The 16,421-nt window shown below is 40.7% G+C and overlaps 1 protein-coding gene across 1 annotated transcript; it reads left to right on the top strand.

The window, feature by feature from the left end:
* Nucleotides 1-745: 745 nt before the first annotated feature.
* On the top strand, nucleotides 746-16,181 carry ISY1 (ISY1 spliceosome associated protein). Its single transcript, XM_028718946.2, has 11 exons — nucleotides 746-904; nucleotides 2,680-2,702; nucleotides 3,062-3,113; nucleotides 5,389-5,454; nucleotides 6,312-6,354; nucleotides 6,814-6,926; nucleotides 7,680-7,797; nucleotides 8,827-8,949; nucleotides 13,369-13,481; nucleotides 14,518-14,604; nucleotides 15,422-16,181. Exons 1-11 carry the CDS (start codon nucleotides 902-904, stop codon nucleotides 15,527-15,529), a joined length of 849 nt encoding a protein of 282 aa, XP_028574779.1. The 5' UTR covers nucleotides 746-901; the 3' UTR covers nucleotides 15,530-16,181.
* The last annotated feature ends 240 nt before the right edge of the window (nucleotides 16,182-16,421 follow it).

A 16,421-nucleotide genomic window follows, 5' to 3' on the forward strand; every position in this document is an offset into this window, starting at 1 on the left:
GCTGGGCGGTTAGGTGTGCCCGCTGAATATCTGCTTGTCACATAGGCTTTGGAAACACAGAACCTCTCCTCACCCCCGTTGTGCCAAATAATTATGCCTCAGCGGCTTGGTTTTGCAATTGTGGAGAGCGGCCACGGTGCTTTTCAAAGCACTGCAACTAGGACTTTACTCTCTGTGTGCTTTAAAAAAAAACGACGTCCAGGCTTCCTCAACCTCGGCCCTCCAGCTGTTTGGAGACTACAATTCCCATCATCCCTGAAAACTGGTCCTGCTAGCTAGGGATCATGGGAGTTGTAGGCCAAAAACATCTGCAGGGTCGAGGTTGAGGAAGCCTGAAAACGAAAGGTCGAAATTCAACAAAGCGCCGTTTCTCATCTCTGCATCTCCATCGGCTGAACTGCTGAGCGCTCCTTTTCAGTGCTCTTCCGTGACACACCGGGCAAGCTCGGTCTTCGCTGGCCCGTTTTCCCTCGCGAAGGCTGGCTCCGATCGGGGCTCAGGGTCTGCCTGGGTCCGCTGCTGCTAGGAGAGCAAACAGAAGTCAAAATCATGCAGCATTAAAAGCCCTGCTGCGGGGTGGGGAATCAAGCGCTTTTGCAGCAGAAACTGCAAAAGGCGGTATACAAATTCAATGAGCACTGTGAACTTTCTAGCCCCGTTCCCCGCTTAGCTGTTGCCTCATTAATTTCTTCCCATCGCTTCTCGCCCCGCATGAAAAGCACCCTGAAACCTAGGGCCGGAAGTTGCTGCGATTGCAGCACCCCCGCGCTGCATTAAGGCCAGCCTCTTCCGGGGCGGTGTCCGCTGCGCGCGTGCGCCTGCACCGCGTTGCCGCCAAGGAGCCGTTTCCGCCTCGGACCCCGCGATCGGCGTAGCTTTACGTTTCTGCGGATCTTCCGCCATGGTGAGTGAATGGGCGGGCGCGCTCTCGTATTTTTATTCGCGCGCGCCCTCCCCCGGCGCCTCAGCCAAGTCGGTGCTTTTCTGGGCATCCTCCGGGGGCTTCATTCCCATTTCCTCTATTTCTCTTTACTTATTTCGCAACAGTAGTTTGCCGTGTCCCTTTTTTTTGGGGGGGGGGGCTGCATTATTTCGGTATTGGGGTTTTTTTTTTTTTTAACTGCTGCAAGCTGGCCTGAGCGCTACAAATACAGTGCAAGGGTGGGATATCAACATTTTCAATAGACAAAAATTGCTGTAAGACCATTTCATAGCTTCTTGTGCCTGGAAATGATGCTGAACCTGTTGAATTTCTGTCTCTCCTGAGTATTTGCCTTACTACTTTGTTTTGGAATGTTAAAATGGCTAAACACGTTGCATACATAAATAAATGCACACAGCAGTCTCTCTTATATTTTCACATAGCTGTCATCTCTTGGCTCTGGGTAACTTCACACCATCAGTTCTGCTTCATTCCTCTCTATAGTGACACTCAAACCCATTATGACCAAACGAGTTCTTCAAAAGCAACAGACAGCGGGGTTGTACTGGTGTGGCTAAAAACTGAGGGTGGTATCTGTATTAAACTTGCAAGCAACACGTTTTATAGTGGGAAATGCATAAATGTCCATATTCTTCAACTGCTTAGTTAACTTTAATGATCAAACGATTTCTACCCTGTGTCTCAGCTTCATATATGGTGGAAACATTAATACCTCACCATTTTTTATATATTCCAAAACAGTTGACTGGCTCTTTTTATCTTTTTGAAGACCTTAACAGCTGCTGGGACTTGGTTACTGATGCAAAAAAAGTCCTCACCCTCAAGTGAATGGAAACATGGTTCCATTCACGTGTCACAAGCAAATTCTGGCTATGAGTTGGGATTTGTTGAGAATGAAACCAACTGTGGTCCCTGGTTCAGATGTAATAAAGAGCCAGAGATGGTAGTTGTTTTCTCCCAGTGCAAGTGGGAAGGAGCAAATGATTCCTTTTAGAAACATTCACAGTGATCTATCAGCTATAGTGCATCACAATGTGTGGGCGGTAGTGTTGAGAGGGTTGTCTAATTAGGTATAATATATGTGGCTTAGATGCTGCTGCACTATAAAGTTTACCTACGGGTACCTACGGGACCGCCTCTCCTGGTATGTCCCACAGAGGAACTAACGATCTTCAAACAAAAACATCTTGGAGGTCCCAGGCCACAGAGAGGTTAGGCTGGCCTCAACCAGAGCCAGGGCTTTTTCGGCTGTGGCTCCAATCTGGTGGAACGCTCTGCCACAAGAGAGTAGGGCCCTGCGGGACTTGACATCTTTCCGCAGGGCCTGCAAGACAGAGCTGTTCTACCAAGCCTTTGGCCAGGGCACAGCCTGACTCCCTCCTTTGGCAATCTAGCCCAGTGGTTGCCATCAATTTGATTTGAATTAATTTTATAATGAAATGATTTTAGAATGTTGTATTATTTTATTGTTGTTAGCCACCCTGAGCCCCGCTTCGGCAGGGGAGGGCGGGATATAAATATAATAATAATAATAATAAGAAGAAGAAGAAGAAGAAGAAGAAGAAGAAGAAGAAGAAGAAGAAGAAGTAATAATAAGGCTCTATGGGAAATCTGACCCTTTTACCATCTTGATTGGCTAGGTTTCTACAGTTATCTTTGCATAATATTCTCTAGACTTATGTTTTACTGGTATTCAATTCTCAAATAAAACCTATTCTCCCACTCTCTCATTTTAGGCTCGAAATGCAGAAAAGGCCATGTAAGTAGTCTGAATATTGATATTTTGTCATTGAGAATATTTTCAGCATATTATAACAGTTAAACTGTCTTCTTCCTTTGATCCATAACCGTTTAAGAAACATTACTTCGCACTTCTGCAGCTTACAATATGTTAATCTTGGTATTCTGCCTGTGCTTATTAGTTACATTTTGGACATGGTGTTTCAGACTGTGACAAAAGTATTCCTTTTAAAACACACAGTTTTAATATTTTCTCCATTTCTTTATAAGGCTTATGTTTGGTTCTGCCCATGCTAAATCATATAAATGTGTGACACATAAGTTATGAGTATTATGATTGCATATTGTCTGTTTGACGTGGAACTTTCTTTCTTTTAGGACGGCCTTGGCAAGATTTCGCCAAGCTCAGCTAGAAGAAGGAAAAGTTAAGGTAAGCCAGAAAACCAGTTTGGCTTCTGAGGAGGAAGATTAAAGGAGCAGTTTCTAATAATGTAGGGGTAGATCAGGGTTTCTCAGACCACTGAAAGTCGTATGCAAGCATAGCAGGCAAACTTCTAGAACATTGGAACGGATGCATTAATACATGACTGTTGACCTGGTCATATGTTTCTGCTTATCTTTCATTATTCTGCAAAGGAAACCGGAAGTGAGTCTCCAAACTTTTGCCTCCTTGATAATTGTCATACTAGAGAATCAACTATTGAGCATTTTGTTCTTGGCGTGATTATGAACTCGAGTCTTCCACATGATACCATGCTGTACCAATGGACAGCCATGTGATGTCTCATTTTAACTTTTACAAATCAATGCCTTTTCTATCTTGTAAAACAATAAAGCTGTTACATTTTGTTTTATGTTTGTGTATTGTTGCACTCACAAGCTGATGACAGGTTGCGGCATAAAACAAATATAAAAAATAACAACCTGTCCTGCTAAAAGTGACAAAGGGAGTGATGGGGCAAAGGAAGGTTAACTTTAGGAAAGGCAGGAAAACATGAGTGTAATCCTCTACCAAAATCTGTAAGGAAGATTCACCCATCTTCTGTAGCCCTGTTTCCCCCCCTTTAGATTTTAAAACTGTCCCATTCTCATTGAGGTGGATCCAGAGTGTCTATTCCATGAATGGAAAGGCTCCTCTCTTCTCCAATAGACATCAAACCAGTTAGATGAAAGGGAAAGAGGTGATTATTGGTAATTTCTGCCTCTTCTTCACCCTGCAAGCTCCCTTTGCCATCTTCCCTGACTGTTCTGGGGAGTCCAACTGTCTGGAACATTTTGGGGGCAGGGAGGGGTACAGGGAGAAAGAAGAGCTGCCCAGAGCTGCTTCCTCCACTTGTACTTGCAGAAATGTCCAGTTAGCAGAGTTCTACTGCAGGCAAGACAGTCCAGTTCCACCTAAATATTAAATACAGTGGTACCTCGGGTTACATACGCTTCAGGTTACAGACTCCGCTAACCCAGAAATAGTGCTTCAGGTTAAGATCTTTGCTTCAGGATGAGAACAGAAATCGTGCTCTGGCGGCGCGGCGGCAGCAGGAGGCCCCATTAGCTAAAGTGGTGCTTCAGGTTAAGAACAGTTTCAGGTTAAGTACGGACCTCCGGAATGAATTAAGTACTTAACCTGAGGTACCACTGTACTTGTTCAACTGTCAAATGTCCCCAATGGTGTCTGTAGTTTGGTTGTCCAGACAAAAACTACAGGGTAGCAGTGGTGGCACCTTATCTATAAAGCAGCCTTTGGCATCTGTTCTGACAAGAGAAAGTATTAAGGTAATAGCAGCAGTGCAAAATTAATGGCTGCCTCTATTGTGACAGAAGGGCAGACATGCTCTATTATAGTGGGGAAAGGGGTAAATATTTTTGACCCAAGAACTCACTGTCTGATATTTTGTTAGCCTACATTAAACCTGTAAGCTAGGGATGATATAAAGTGTTAATCATACTTGGAGTAGTTGGATATCACCTAGGAAAGTTTTTACTGCATGTTAAGGCTCATAAAATAACTTGTAAAAAATATAACTGCCCCTAATGCCAGCAATTTCAAGAATTATTGATTAAAAAAACAACCATGCAAACTGCTTAGGGTGCAGATTTTTGTGAGAAAGCAGTGTGAAACCGAAAACTTATGTATTTTTAAATTTTCAAAATAACAGCTAGAAAGTCAAGGTGGCTTCCAGAATTTGAGTGTGAGACACATGGAATTATCTGCCCCCCCCCTTGGGGTTGAAATAGGAGGGAGAGAAGCTTCAATCCCAAGAGAGATATTTGGAATAAGTGCCTCAAAAATGTTGATGGACCCTAAAGCAGTCTTATTTAAGACTTGCCCTGTATCAAAGAGATGTTTGCTACCTTATATTTGGTCAACAGCAGCTTGACCAGAAAAGGGTTTCCAGTATTCCTGAAAGCTTTGACTCACAAAAGGAAATTAATTTCAGAAATCCAGAGCAGCCACTGGTAGTGCCACACTGTGTCCAGGTTGTTTGTATGTGGTGCACAAAAGGAGGAACCAATATTCTAATGGCAGTGTGAGGCAAAGGAAATTAGACTCTTACTTTGTGCATACTTGGAACTATTACAGAGATGTGGAAAGTATCGGGAAGGAAATGTTGAGAGTTGCATTGGCTGTATGTGCAGACTGTGAAAATACAGAAAGTACACAAATCTGAAGATACCATAATCATATTATATTTCTTTGTTTCAAACAGGAGCGAAGGCCTTTTCTTGCTTCAGAATGTAATGAACTGCCAAAAGCTGAGAAATGGAGGCGGCAGGTATTTGCTGTTGTGGATTCTGAATAACAATCCTCTAAGTATATAAATGAACCCCTGATAACATAGTTCCAACTTCTGTCTATTTATTGAAAGACAGTCGTACCTTGGATCTCAAATACCTTGGCTCTCGAACAAATCAAAACGATCAAAACCCAGAAGTGAGTGTTCTGGTTTTTGAACATTGTTTTGGAAGGCGAATGTCCGACAGGGCTTCCGCTTGGCTGCAGGAGCTTCCTGTAGCCAATCAGAAGCTGTGCTGTGCTTTGCTTTGCTTGCCGAACGTTTTGGAAGGCGAACTGACTTCCGGAACGGATTCTGTTCGACTTTGAAGGTACGACTGTACTCATGTATTTCTCTGCTTTGTCACGGATGAGGAGATGGTAAACGAAAAAGATGCAGTAGTGGACAGGCCTGCAGGAATTGGTCTGCACATGCTGATAGCAGCAACAGGTGGGTGGGGAGCTGTGGGAAGGAAGAGCATGCTCTGTTCCTCCTCCCAGTCTGCCACCTGAGGCAAGGGGCTCACTTTGGCTAGTGGCTTAGCTAGGCCTATGCACACCACGGCATCATTGTGTTAAACTACAAACCAGCTGTTGTAGTTTAACAAAACAGTTCCAAAGTTTTAAATCTATGAATTGTCAAAATTGGTTGTCTGCGAAACCATTTCTCAGTCATGGGAGAGAAAATGTTGGAAATGCTCTTTTTGAATAATGATTGTATGATGATAAATAGCTTTAAAATTATTATTTATTAAACAAAAACTTTTTAAAGGGATTGTGTCATACAGCCTTAAAATAGATGCTGCTGATTTGTTTGAGGAAAAAAGTAATTGTCATATAATGTCTCTCTTTAAACAGATTATTGGTGAAATTTCCAAGAAAGTGGCACAAATTCAAAATGGTAAGTTTCTAATGCAGGGGCGGTGTTAATATTCCTAATGGAGGGGCAGGGTTAATATCCTTATGAGCCTGCAGATTGTACTTTTCACTAACATTTCTTACACTTGAGACTTCTTTTTATCTCTGACCCTGAAGAGCTGCCACTGCTCTGAGGTCTAGGCTTGTGATAGTGAACTGATAAAAGGAGCTACTGCTCCATGGATCGGTGCTGGTTCATGAGCCATCAGCTGTTACTCTGCGGTAACTCCACCTCAATCCAGGTTGGGTAGGACACTTCAGGGATCAAATATGGCCCTGCTCCCTGCCTGGCACATTGCGGGGTGGAAAGAAATTGCCAGTCTACCACATCAGATAGTTTGAAAAACATTGTCCTACAGTACCTGGAAAAATTCAGAATAGAGAATGTATATCAATGACTGAAACAGCTATTCCCCCCCCCCCCCCATTTCCTTTAAAAAAGCTGGCTTAGGTGAATTCAGAATTCGTGACTTGAATGATGAAATTAACAAACTCCTAAGAGAAAAGGGGCACTGGGAAGTCCGGATAAAGGAGCTGGGAGGACCCGATTATGCAGTAAGTATATAAAAATTATTAGATCCATATGTAGGAAAGTGCAAACACAATACAAATTTATCTGTTATAATTTGATAAATAATAACCACTGCCTGGTTCTTATCATTGGGAATCTCAGGTGAGATACCCACACAGTGGCTCTCAATACCATTCACCACATGGAAGCAGAGAAAGGTTCAGATAGTATACTGTTCCAGAAGATAAGGCTCAGTAAAACAGTTCTGGACATGGATAGATACAGCTTGTAGGCTTTTCCAGATACAGATACCTACAAGTACAAGGTATCTCTGTTGCTTTAAATAAGTTCAGCAATTCAAGACATAACACTGAACATGGCTAAATGACTAACAGACAGACAGATAAACTACAGAGTAACAGAGTACTGAGCTGACATATTAATCACAGATGTAGTCTGGGCACTAGGCCATTACCATAGCAACTACGTTGGCTGACCTTGTGATTAGCTCATCATGGGTTGATTTACACTCATGAAGGAAATTAACCCATTCTCATACCAAGTTATTCTAAGACTTGTGTAAGTGGATATCCACATAGGTAACTCAATAATTCAAATATATTGTTGGGTCTTCCATGTTATAAATAGTTTGTGTGAAGTTCTCCAGATTTGACCATGCCAATCTCGGTCTGCCCTAACCACATGAAACTCTGCCTGTACTCACAAGTTCTGTCTAATTAGCCACACAAGAGGAAATACTAAGCACTGTGGCTTTTACCCCTTTCTTCCCCCTCAAGAGAATTGGTCCCAAAATGCTTGATCATGAAGGGAAAGAAGTTCCAGGAAACAGGGGTTACAAATATTTTGGAGCTGCTAAAGATTTGCCGGGGGTCAGAGAGCTTTTCGAAAAAGAACGTAAGTATTTTTGTGCATGTGGCATATGCATTCCAGAAATTAAATCTTTTTTTAAAAAAAATTATTTATACTTTTCAAATTTATACATTTCATTAATTTTACAATCATTTTAACATTTCAAAGTTTGACTTCCTTCCCCCTCTTTCTGTGGTTCTTTAAATTTATTTTTTAATACTTTCTGCATATCCAAATTCATTTAATTTGCTCATTTAATTATCTACTTTAAATATATACTCTTATGCAACTGCAGGTTATTACAATAATCCTGCCAATGTTTTTATCCGTTACTATTCAATAAACCATTTCCATTCTTTCATAAAAAGTTTGTTATCTTGATTTCTTACTCTTCTGTTAAGTTTAGCCATTTCTGCATATTCCATAAGTTTTTGTATCCATTCTTCCTTTGCTGGGACTTCTGCTTCTTTCCATTTTGGGGCAAGTAGCATTCTTGCTTCTATAGTCACATACATAAATAAATTTCTATACAATTTAGGTAGTTCTGTCCCTATAATTCCCAAAAGAAAAGCTTCTGGGTTGTTGTTTTTTACAAAGGTTATTTTAAACATCATTTTCAATTCATTATATATTATGAATAGAGAAATTAAATCTAGTATAAAATTTTACAGAGTAGCACACGTTTTCCCGTAAAACGTGTTGGGAGTTATTTTCCTGTAGTTTCCCCTCAGTTTAATGCAAATGGTAAGAGGAGGAGAAAATACATATGCAACTGATTGCCCTGCTCAATTATTGCAGTGCAATTGCTACTGTTTATTTTTTATTTAAAATTTACTGTTTTAATTTAAAAACATTGATGGAATAGGCCCTGGTATCTCCAGGTAGAGCTGGAAGTTCCTCTTTCTTACAGTCATTGCTGGCATGTTTCCTACCTTACCCAGTGGTTTGAATATACTGTAGGTGTCCTTGGCTATTTGGTTGAATCTTAATGACTAGCTAGTCACAGTAGGTAAAGCTATGTGCTTCCATTTTCTCTTACTTGGGTGGAGAGTGACTTTGCATTTGTTCCTTCAGCCCTTCCTCCTCCCAGGAAGACACGAGCTGAACTTATGAAGGCTATTGATGCAGAATACTATGGCTACAGAGATGAGGATGATGGTGTCCTGGAACCGTTGGAGCAGGAACATGAAAGGAAAGGTAGGCATGGTCAACCTCGGATCAGTTGTTGCTTTGCTTAGTGTCTTTTACAGGAAACCCTGCTTCTAGTTACCTGTAAGACAAAGAAGTACAGTGGTACCTTGGTTCTCAAACGACAAAAACCCAGAAGTGTTCTGGTTTTTTAACGTTTTCCGGGAGCCAAACATCCAATGCGGTTGTCAGCTATCGTTTCCAGGGCACCTTCACCAATCAGAAGCTGCGCCTTGGTTTTTGAACATTTCAGAAAGTCAGTCAGACTTCTGGAACGGATTAAGTTTGGCACTTTTGTTTTTGTGACTGTGTGGAACCCAATCCAGCTACTGACTGACTGACTGACTGATTGATTGATTGATTGATTGATTGTGTGACTGTGGAAATAGATAAATGACTATCATCAGTGCAGGTAAGAATTCCCCCCCCCTAATAATCTTCAATACTGTCTTATTTATTTTATACTACAGTACATTGATTATTGCTTTCATTTTATGGATCAGTGGTCTTGTTAGATGGTAAAATTCACATTAATTTGCTGTTTTAGTGGTTGTTTTTAAAAGTCTGTAACGGATTAATCCATTTTTGCATTACTTTCTATGGGAAAGCGCGCCTTGGTTTTGGAATGGACTTCCAGAACAGATTAAGTTTGAGAACCAAGCTACCACTATAAAACAGTTCAGTTCTTTTCAAAGGATCTTATTTCTGCTTCTTATTTAAGAAACGGTAGTGGGCAAGTCGTTGAGGACACATCTTCCATTTTGGCATTTGCTGTGTATTAAATACTTCAGTAGTGTTGCTTCTGTCTCTCCATGTGGATTCTTACATCACAGGAGTGTGGCTGTTTGTCTGTCTTGCCCTGTACTGACTGCTCTGAATGGCAGGGTTTGAGGCACAGTCTTTTCCATCACGTGCTGCTTGATTTCACCCCCTCCCCACCCTTAGAAAAATAATAATTAGATGCCAGGGATCTATGACTGTGTGACCTTCTGCATGTGTTACTAAGGTATGTCCCCTTCCCCAAATTAAGATTCTGTTAATATACAGTGGTGCCTCGCAAGACGAAAATAATCCGTTCCACGAGTCTCTTCGTCTAGCAGTTTTTTCGTCTTGCGAAGCAACCCTATTAGCGGCTTAGCGGCTATTAGCGGCTTAGCGGCTATTAAAGGCTTAGCGGCTTAGCGGCTAAAAGGCTATTAGTGGCTTAGAAAAAGGGGGGGGGGTGAGCGAAAAAAAATCGCAAGACATTTTCGTCTTGCGAAGCAAGCCCATAGGGAAATTTGTCTTGCGAAGCAACTCAAAAACGGAAAACCCTTTCGTCTTGTGGCATTCGTGAGGCATTCGTGAGGCATTCGTCTTGCGGGGCACCACTGTATGTTGACTGAATATTTGCAGATCAATTTATAAGCCAGTTTTAATCAAGCTTGTGTTTACTTGTTGTTCACGTTATCCACTTTTTTATACTGGATAAAATAACCTGTAGTAAGCTTTTGATATGACCTTTATATTGCCCTAAAGTCAAATGCCAGATGCTATTATTTTACAAATTTTGTCTGACAATTCAACTAATTTTTTTGGCGCTTGCTAACAACATTCCTGTTTAGACAAGCCTGCACAGGTGCTTAGAAAGCTGAGGTAATTTTAATCTGTTTTACTGTTTTAACTCTTGTATGTTTTAAAACAGGGTTGTGATTCCCCCCCCCCTTGATTTCACAGTTTTATCTTTTGTAAACCGCTTTGAGGGTTTTTGTTTTTTTGCATAAAGCGGTATATAAATTATTAAATTAAAAAAATCAGTTAATCAGTATTGGAGCTTTTCTGCTACAGAACTGCAGGTTTTTTTCCTCCTAAAAGGCAGTCAGATGTCCGTACTAGTGATATTGGTCTTGTTTTATTCAGAAAATACATCTGAAATTTATCTGTTCCCTCAACTGGATCTGCTTCTTTGGCAATTCACTCCAATAAATAGATCTCCGGTTATGCTGATGATAATCACATGGGGACAGAGGAAATTAATTCAAGTCTTTTGGAAAGAAATCAGCCTCAAGAAAATTAGATGAGCTACTAGAAGGAAATAACTAAGCTGCTGCTGTTGATTATGTCAACGCATTATAAGTTGGCATGAACTATCCCCCAACAGAGTTGCCTTCTTGCCACCATTTTGGTACTTTTAAGTAAGATAAATCTTCTGCTGTTTTGCTTATTGAGTTCAGAAGATTGGTTATTGCCTTTTGAAAAATGAATACGCTAGTAATTTTACTTAGATTCTTTTATCAGAAGCATTTCATTGACATACTACATTACCTGGGGTTTGAGGTTTGAAGGCTGTACATTATGAGAATCTGGCTTGCTATGCTCTGTAGACCTTATTGTGGGGAAGAGTTGTACATCTCTACAGGAATTAGCAGAACTTCTTGAATTACTGTTACATATCTAAGAGTATAAAATTCAACACCTGTTCAACTAATGACAAACTGGCGTATAAGTAGCACATGGTTCTGAAAGTAGCATTCATCAGTTCTCCGCAGTAAGTTCATGCCTTTCCCAAGTGTGCTTTGATCCTACACCATGGCTGTATCAACCTTCCTTTCATTTCCTGAGACTAAGCCCTAGTGTTCAGCTAAGTATCATTCTCATTTCACAATTTTGAGTCTTGCTGTACTCTTCTCATTTCAGCCTGTTACTCTATCAAATGATGATGCAAGCTGTCTGTACTTATGAATATTTACTCGGAAGTAAGTTCCATTGGTCCCAATGACACTTACTTCCAAGTTAATTTGCATATGTTTGTGAACTACAATTTGGTATTAGTAAACCCATTGTGTTTTCCAGTAACTTCTTCACTTTTTTTCTAGACGCTTGCATTGTTTGTACAGAAGGCATATAGAACAACAGGTGTGGTTCAAGTGTTTTTTTTAATTACATACATAAATTTTAAGATACCTATATTATTCTATTTCTCCTTTCTAACTATGGCCCCTGGTTTTGAAGTGTCTTTGTATAGTTTGCTTGAAATATTTATTTTGCCAAAGGCAGAAATGATGATCCAGAAAGTATGAACATTTTACTTCAGCTAAAGGAGAGAACAGTGAATTGTGACATGTTTGAACAGGTCTCTTTTAGGCAGTTCTGAAAAGCTAGATTTGGCAGCAAGCTCTGGAACACCCAGTTCTGGAGCTATATCGCAAAGTTTGGCAAGCTGGAAAAGACTCTTAAATATGCAGGGGCTGGTTTTTGGTAGCTTGTTTTCAACAGCACTAATTTCCAGTTTTTTTCCTGCCTTTTACTCTGCCCTGGTGCTCCAACGATGGTCTCAAGCTTGCTTGTTGCCTGATTCCTGGCCTACAGTAGATGGTGCTATAAATGCAGGAAGCCGGGAGGTTGAAACTTCCTGCAGCAAAGTATTTTCCATCTTGAACAAACACTCCCTGATAGAATCTCCACTGCTAGAAATGGATCCAGAGCTGCCCCAACCTACTGTGTTACTCTCACTCAACTGTAAATGTTATAGCAGTACAGAATTGCTTGTGGTTCTGAGCCATTTAAGGCTTTGTAGGTCAAAACCAGCACTGTGGGCTTGGGAACTCACTGGTAGCCAGTTCAGGCGTTCCAGGATCAATGTAATATTCTCAGACCACCTTGCCCCAGTGAGCAACCTGGCTGCTGAATTCTGCAGTAGCTGAAGTTTTCAAACCATCTTCAGAGGCAGTCCCATAATTACATTGCCGTAATCTAACCTAGAGGTTACTTCATTCCTTAATGAGTTGTTAAAAATAGTATTAAAAACTGAGCACATACAAATGTATGCTAGTGAAGTCAGCCTAGCTTTTGTGAACAGGAGTCACACTTCATAAACTTGAAATAATTCTTTATGCATACAGTACAGGAAAGGCAAATCATTTTAAAGTATAGTAAACCATTTTAAAGTATAATAAAGTTCAGGCTTTCTCAGAACTCATAGCACTGGGTAAAAGGTAAACAAGGTTTAGAGGGAGACACTGTCAGTTTCTATCTGGATAAAGTTGAGTAATGTGTGCTGCAGACTTGAATCAAAATGGGGGACAAGGTGCCGGGCAGGAGGGATGCTTCCCTTACTGTTCAGCTGACGGAAGGCTATCAACTGAGTGACACTCTTGGATAGTCTGTTGTAACTATAACATGAGAAAACCCTGCCCGTAACTCTTTGTAGGATTGCCGTATGTTTCTGCTAATTGTACCCTTCTAAATGCCTTCTCCAATGCTACTGTTCCCTTCTCAAGGAAGCAAAGTTCAAACAGTGCAAGTAAAAACTGATAAATACTTTTGTGGATTCACCAAAAGTTGACTCTTATAATTGACTCTGAAATGAAAGAGCTGGTGCTTTTTGAATTGAATTTGGTCAACCTCTTAAAATCCAAATATAAAGTACTACTTTTTTTACTTGCCCAGTTATTGCAGAAGCAGTGGAAAAATGGAAAGCAGAGAGAGAAGCGCGGCTTGCAAGAGGTGATAAAGAAGAAGAGGAGGAGGAAATAAACATCTATGCAGTAAATGATGATGAGGTATTGTGCTGGTTTCAGTCCTGCTAATAACAGCATGCCATGAATGTAGAAGAATTCATTAACAGTAAAAGGCAGAGTGGCATAAACATTAGCAAACTTGGATAGGCCTGCCCGTTTCAGTGTCTGTGCATTTTGGTCTCTTTATGTATGTGAGAAGTGCAATTTCTTTGCTACGTGGATAAAATGTGACTGTCAGACGCTGGGGTGTGTTTCTGAATTTGGAATGAAACATCAAGATGAATCAAGTCTTAATTTAGGCTGTACTTCCTGCTGTGTACTGGTTACACACAGAGCATGCATGAAGCCTGCTGTGGACTTACGGCTGTGTGTTTGTGTGGTTTAAAGAAAACACTTTGGCTTTTTATAATGGAACTTGAAAGCTAGTCAGTTTGCATTTGATCAAGTTAGGAAATGTAGTTAACAAAAAACCTCACCTATTTTCCAGCTTTGGAGAAATCTGACTTTTAAAGCAGCTCAGCCCAATGCGTGTTGTCTGAATTTGTATAAAATGGGTGCAGCAGGAAGATGTAGACTCCCCCCACCCAGCGCTTCTCAAAGTGGGAGTGGGAATGAAGGGGAGACTTTCTTTCCTTCGTTTACTTCTTCCATGCATGCACTTCACCTTATCACCTCCAGCATCAGAGTTGGAAAGGAGAAATGAGGGGAGGCTTTCAAAGCCCTCTGTGATGTATTCCATTCTCCTTTGCACCTCAACATTGGAGGTGTAAAGGAGAGCATGGGGAAGATTGCAAAGGGCTTTGTGATCCCTGTGTTGGAGGTGACCTCAAAGAACAGCACAGGGAGCAAGAAGCAGTCCCCACTGAATTGAAACTGCTTCCCTTTCTCTGAGCAAGGTGCACTCCTGTCTACTGCCCAGCACCTGATATTCTTTCCTACAGGACAGTTGATGCCATTGGCTTTGTGGCAGGAGTGTGGACAGTCCAGCTAGAACAAAAGCAGGCGCCTGGTATTGACTATTTCTTCACTGGCATGATGCGTGTGGTTGCATAAACTGAATATTCTAAATGTATTGCAGTCTGATGAAGAAAGCGGAAAGGAAAAAGAAGGAGAGGACAGTCAGCAGAAGTTTATTGCTCATGTCCCAGTGCCATCACAACAAGAGGTAAGGAACAAATAGAAAATGAAAGTTGTACAGGTACATTGAACTTCCAGAGGAATAGCTACATTGGCCTACTCCAGGAAAAAACATTTTGTGGCACCTTTTTGCGGCTACCGTGTTTTCTCTGTCATTCCTGACTTCATTAGTGCATTTTGCAAATTTATGTGAAATAACTGGAGCAAACTTATACAGTGTAGCTGAAAAATAAAGCCAGACTAAGATTCAGAAAGTATTTGTATCTCAGAAGAGAATCATTTTGCACTTCAATAACTATAAAGGGGTTGTTCAGACATAACAATGTGAAACAACGCTTAAGTATTACAAGAATGAGCCTTGGGATTCCATTGCTCCTCCCACTCAGTATATTAGAACTTCTGTTTCTGGGCTGCAGCAAACCATAATGTGCCTGTTGCACTGAAACAGTAAACTGGTTTTCTGCAGCCCCAATTCAGAAGGTTCTGAGCATAATGTGCAATAAAAAGGAAAGTATTGTGCTGCTGCACTAGAGAGAGTTCTTGCCCTGGCTTCCAACAGCACATCCGGTTAGTTGAATGCACCCCTATACCTCAGCATCTTTGCAAGGAGAGTTTGTATCAGTTCTGGAAAAGTGGTGATACAGCATCCTAAAAGTCACTGGCAACAAGTCAAGGAACATCAGACTTTGGCCACAGCAATAATCTTTTGACACCTCTCTTCAAAGCTTTCATTAGGTAGTTCCTTTTCATTGCCAGCATGTACATATAAGCTGTTTTTACTAAATCATTTGCAATCTGTGAAGTTTTAGTACTTTATTTTAAGGCTGAATGTTTTTAATCTGCAGATTGAGGAAGCTCTTGTCCGAAGAAAGAAGATGGAACTTCTTCAGAAGTATGCCAGTGAAGCTCTTATGGCTCAAAGTGAAGAGGCTAAGAGACTTCTAGGACTGTAGCGTGTGTTGAGACAGTTCTGTTTTATAATCCATCCTAAAGCATCCTGGGAGCAGTTGCTTAAAGCACATTGGTTCTGCAAAAATGATGTACTCTTTACAAATGCTGGAAACGAAGGGTGATTTCTTTCCCCAAGCACATTACACTGCAAGCATTTTACTCTGCCCTATTCTGTACAATTTTTTGTTTTCAGCTTCAGTAGTCAAAACTCAAAATAACTAGCCAGCTTGTCTTTGAGTTGTCCTTTTCTAGCTGCTTTCCTTTTTGCTTAATTTCTGCTTTATATGGCATTTTCAGTTTCTCTTAAATTAGAAATTAGCATTCCAGTATGCTTCTCCAGTCTCAGTAAAATACAACAGCATTTAGATAAAGCCATATTTAGCTGCTCACCCTAATTGCCTACAAATTTGGAACAGAATTGAAGGCAGTTGTTGCAGTGTGTTGTTGTTGTGTTTTTTTTAATGTTTGACTTCACAGCAGAACTGAAGCGCTGCACAACTAATACAGCTTTATGTAGCATGCTCAAAGCTCGATGTGAACACCCACTTGGTTGGATTTCTGAAATGCTGGATATTTCAGCAACTAATATTGTAAATACTGTTTCACCTTTGTAATATCACTCGGATCTTTTCAGTAAAACAATTTTTATGTAGACACATTTGTTCAGTTTTTACTGTGGCTTGAAAATACGTCTATTTCTTTATGGGAAAGTCATGAGACTAAAGCCTCTTAGCTGCCAGAATCTGCTTTGTCACATGAGCGAGGGAGGTTTCAATAAACTGAGAATCAAGAAATGTTAGGACTCCATAAATCAATACCAATAAGATCATTATCTGAAATGTATGTGCATGGAAACCATTTGAAAGATGTAATATTGCAGGTGAAGCTGGTACA

The sequence above is a fragment of the Podarcis muralis genome, chromosome 2, assembly GCF_964188315.1.
Source record: "Podarcis muralis chromosome 2, rPodMur119.hap1.1, whole genome shotgun sequence".
NCBI lineage: Eukaryota > Metazoa > Chordata > Lepidosauria > Squamata > Lacertidae > Podarcis > Podarcis muralis.

Excerpts from the sequence above, each read along its gene's own strand:
- ISY1 (XM_028718946.2), top strand. Across the intron at positions 5,455-6,311 it reads CTGAGAAATGGAGGCGGCAG|ATTATTGGTGAAATTTCCAA; the intron begins GTATTTGCTGTT and ends CTCTTTAAACAG. Across the intron at positions 8,950-13,368 it reads GCAGGAACATGAAAGGAAAG|TTATTGCAGAAGCAGTGGAA; the intron begins GTAGGCATGGTC and ends TTACTTGCCCAG.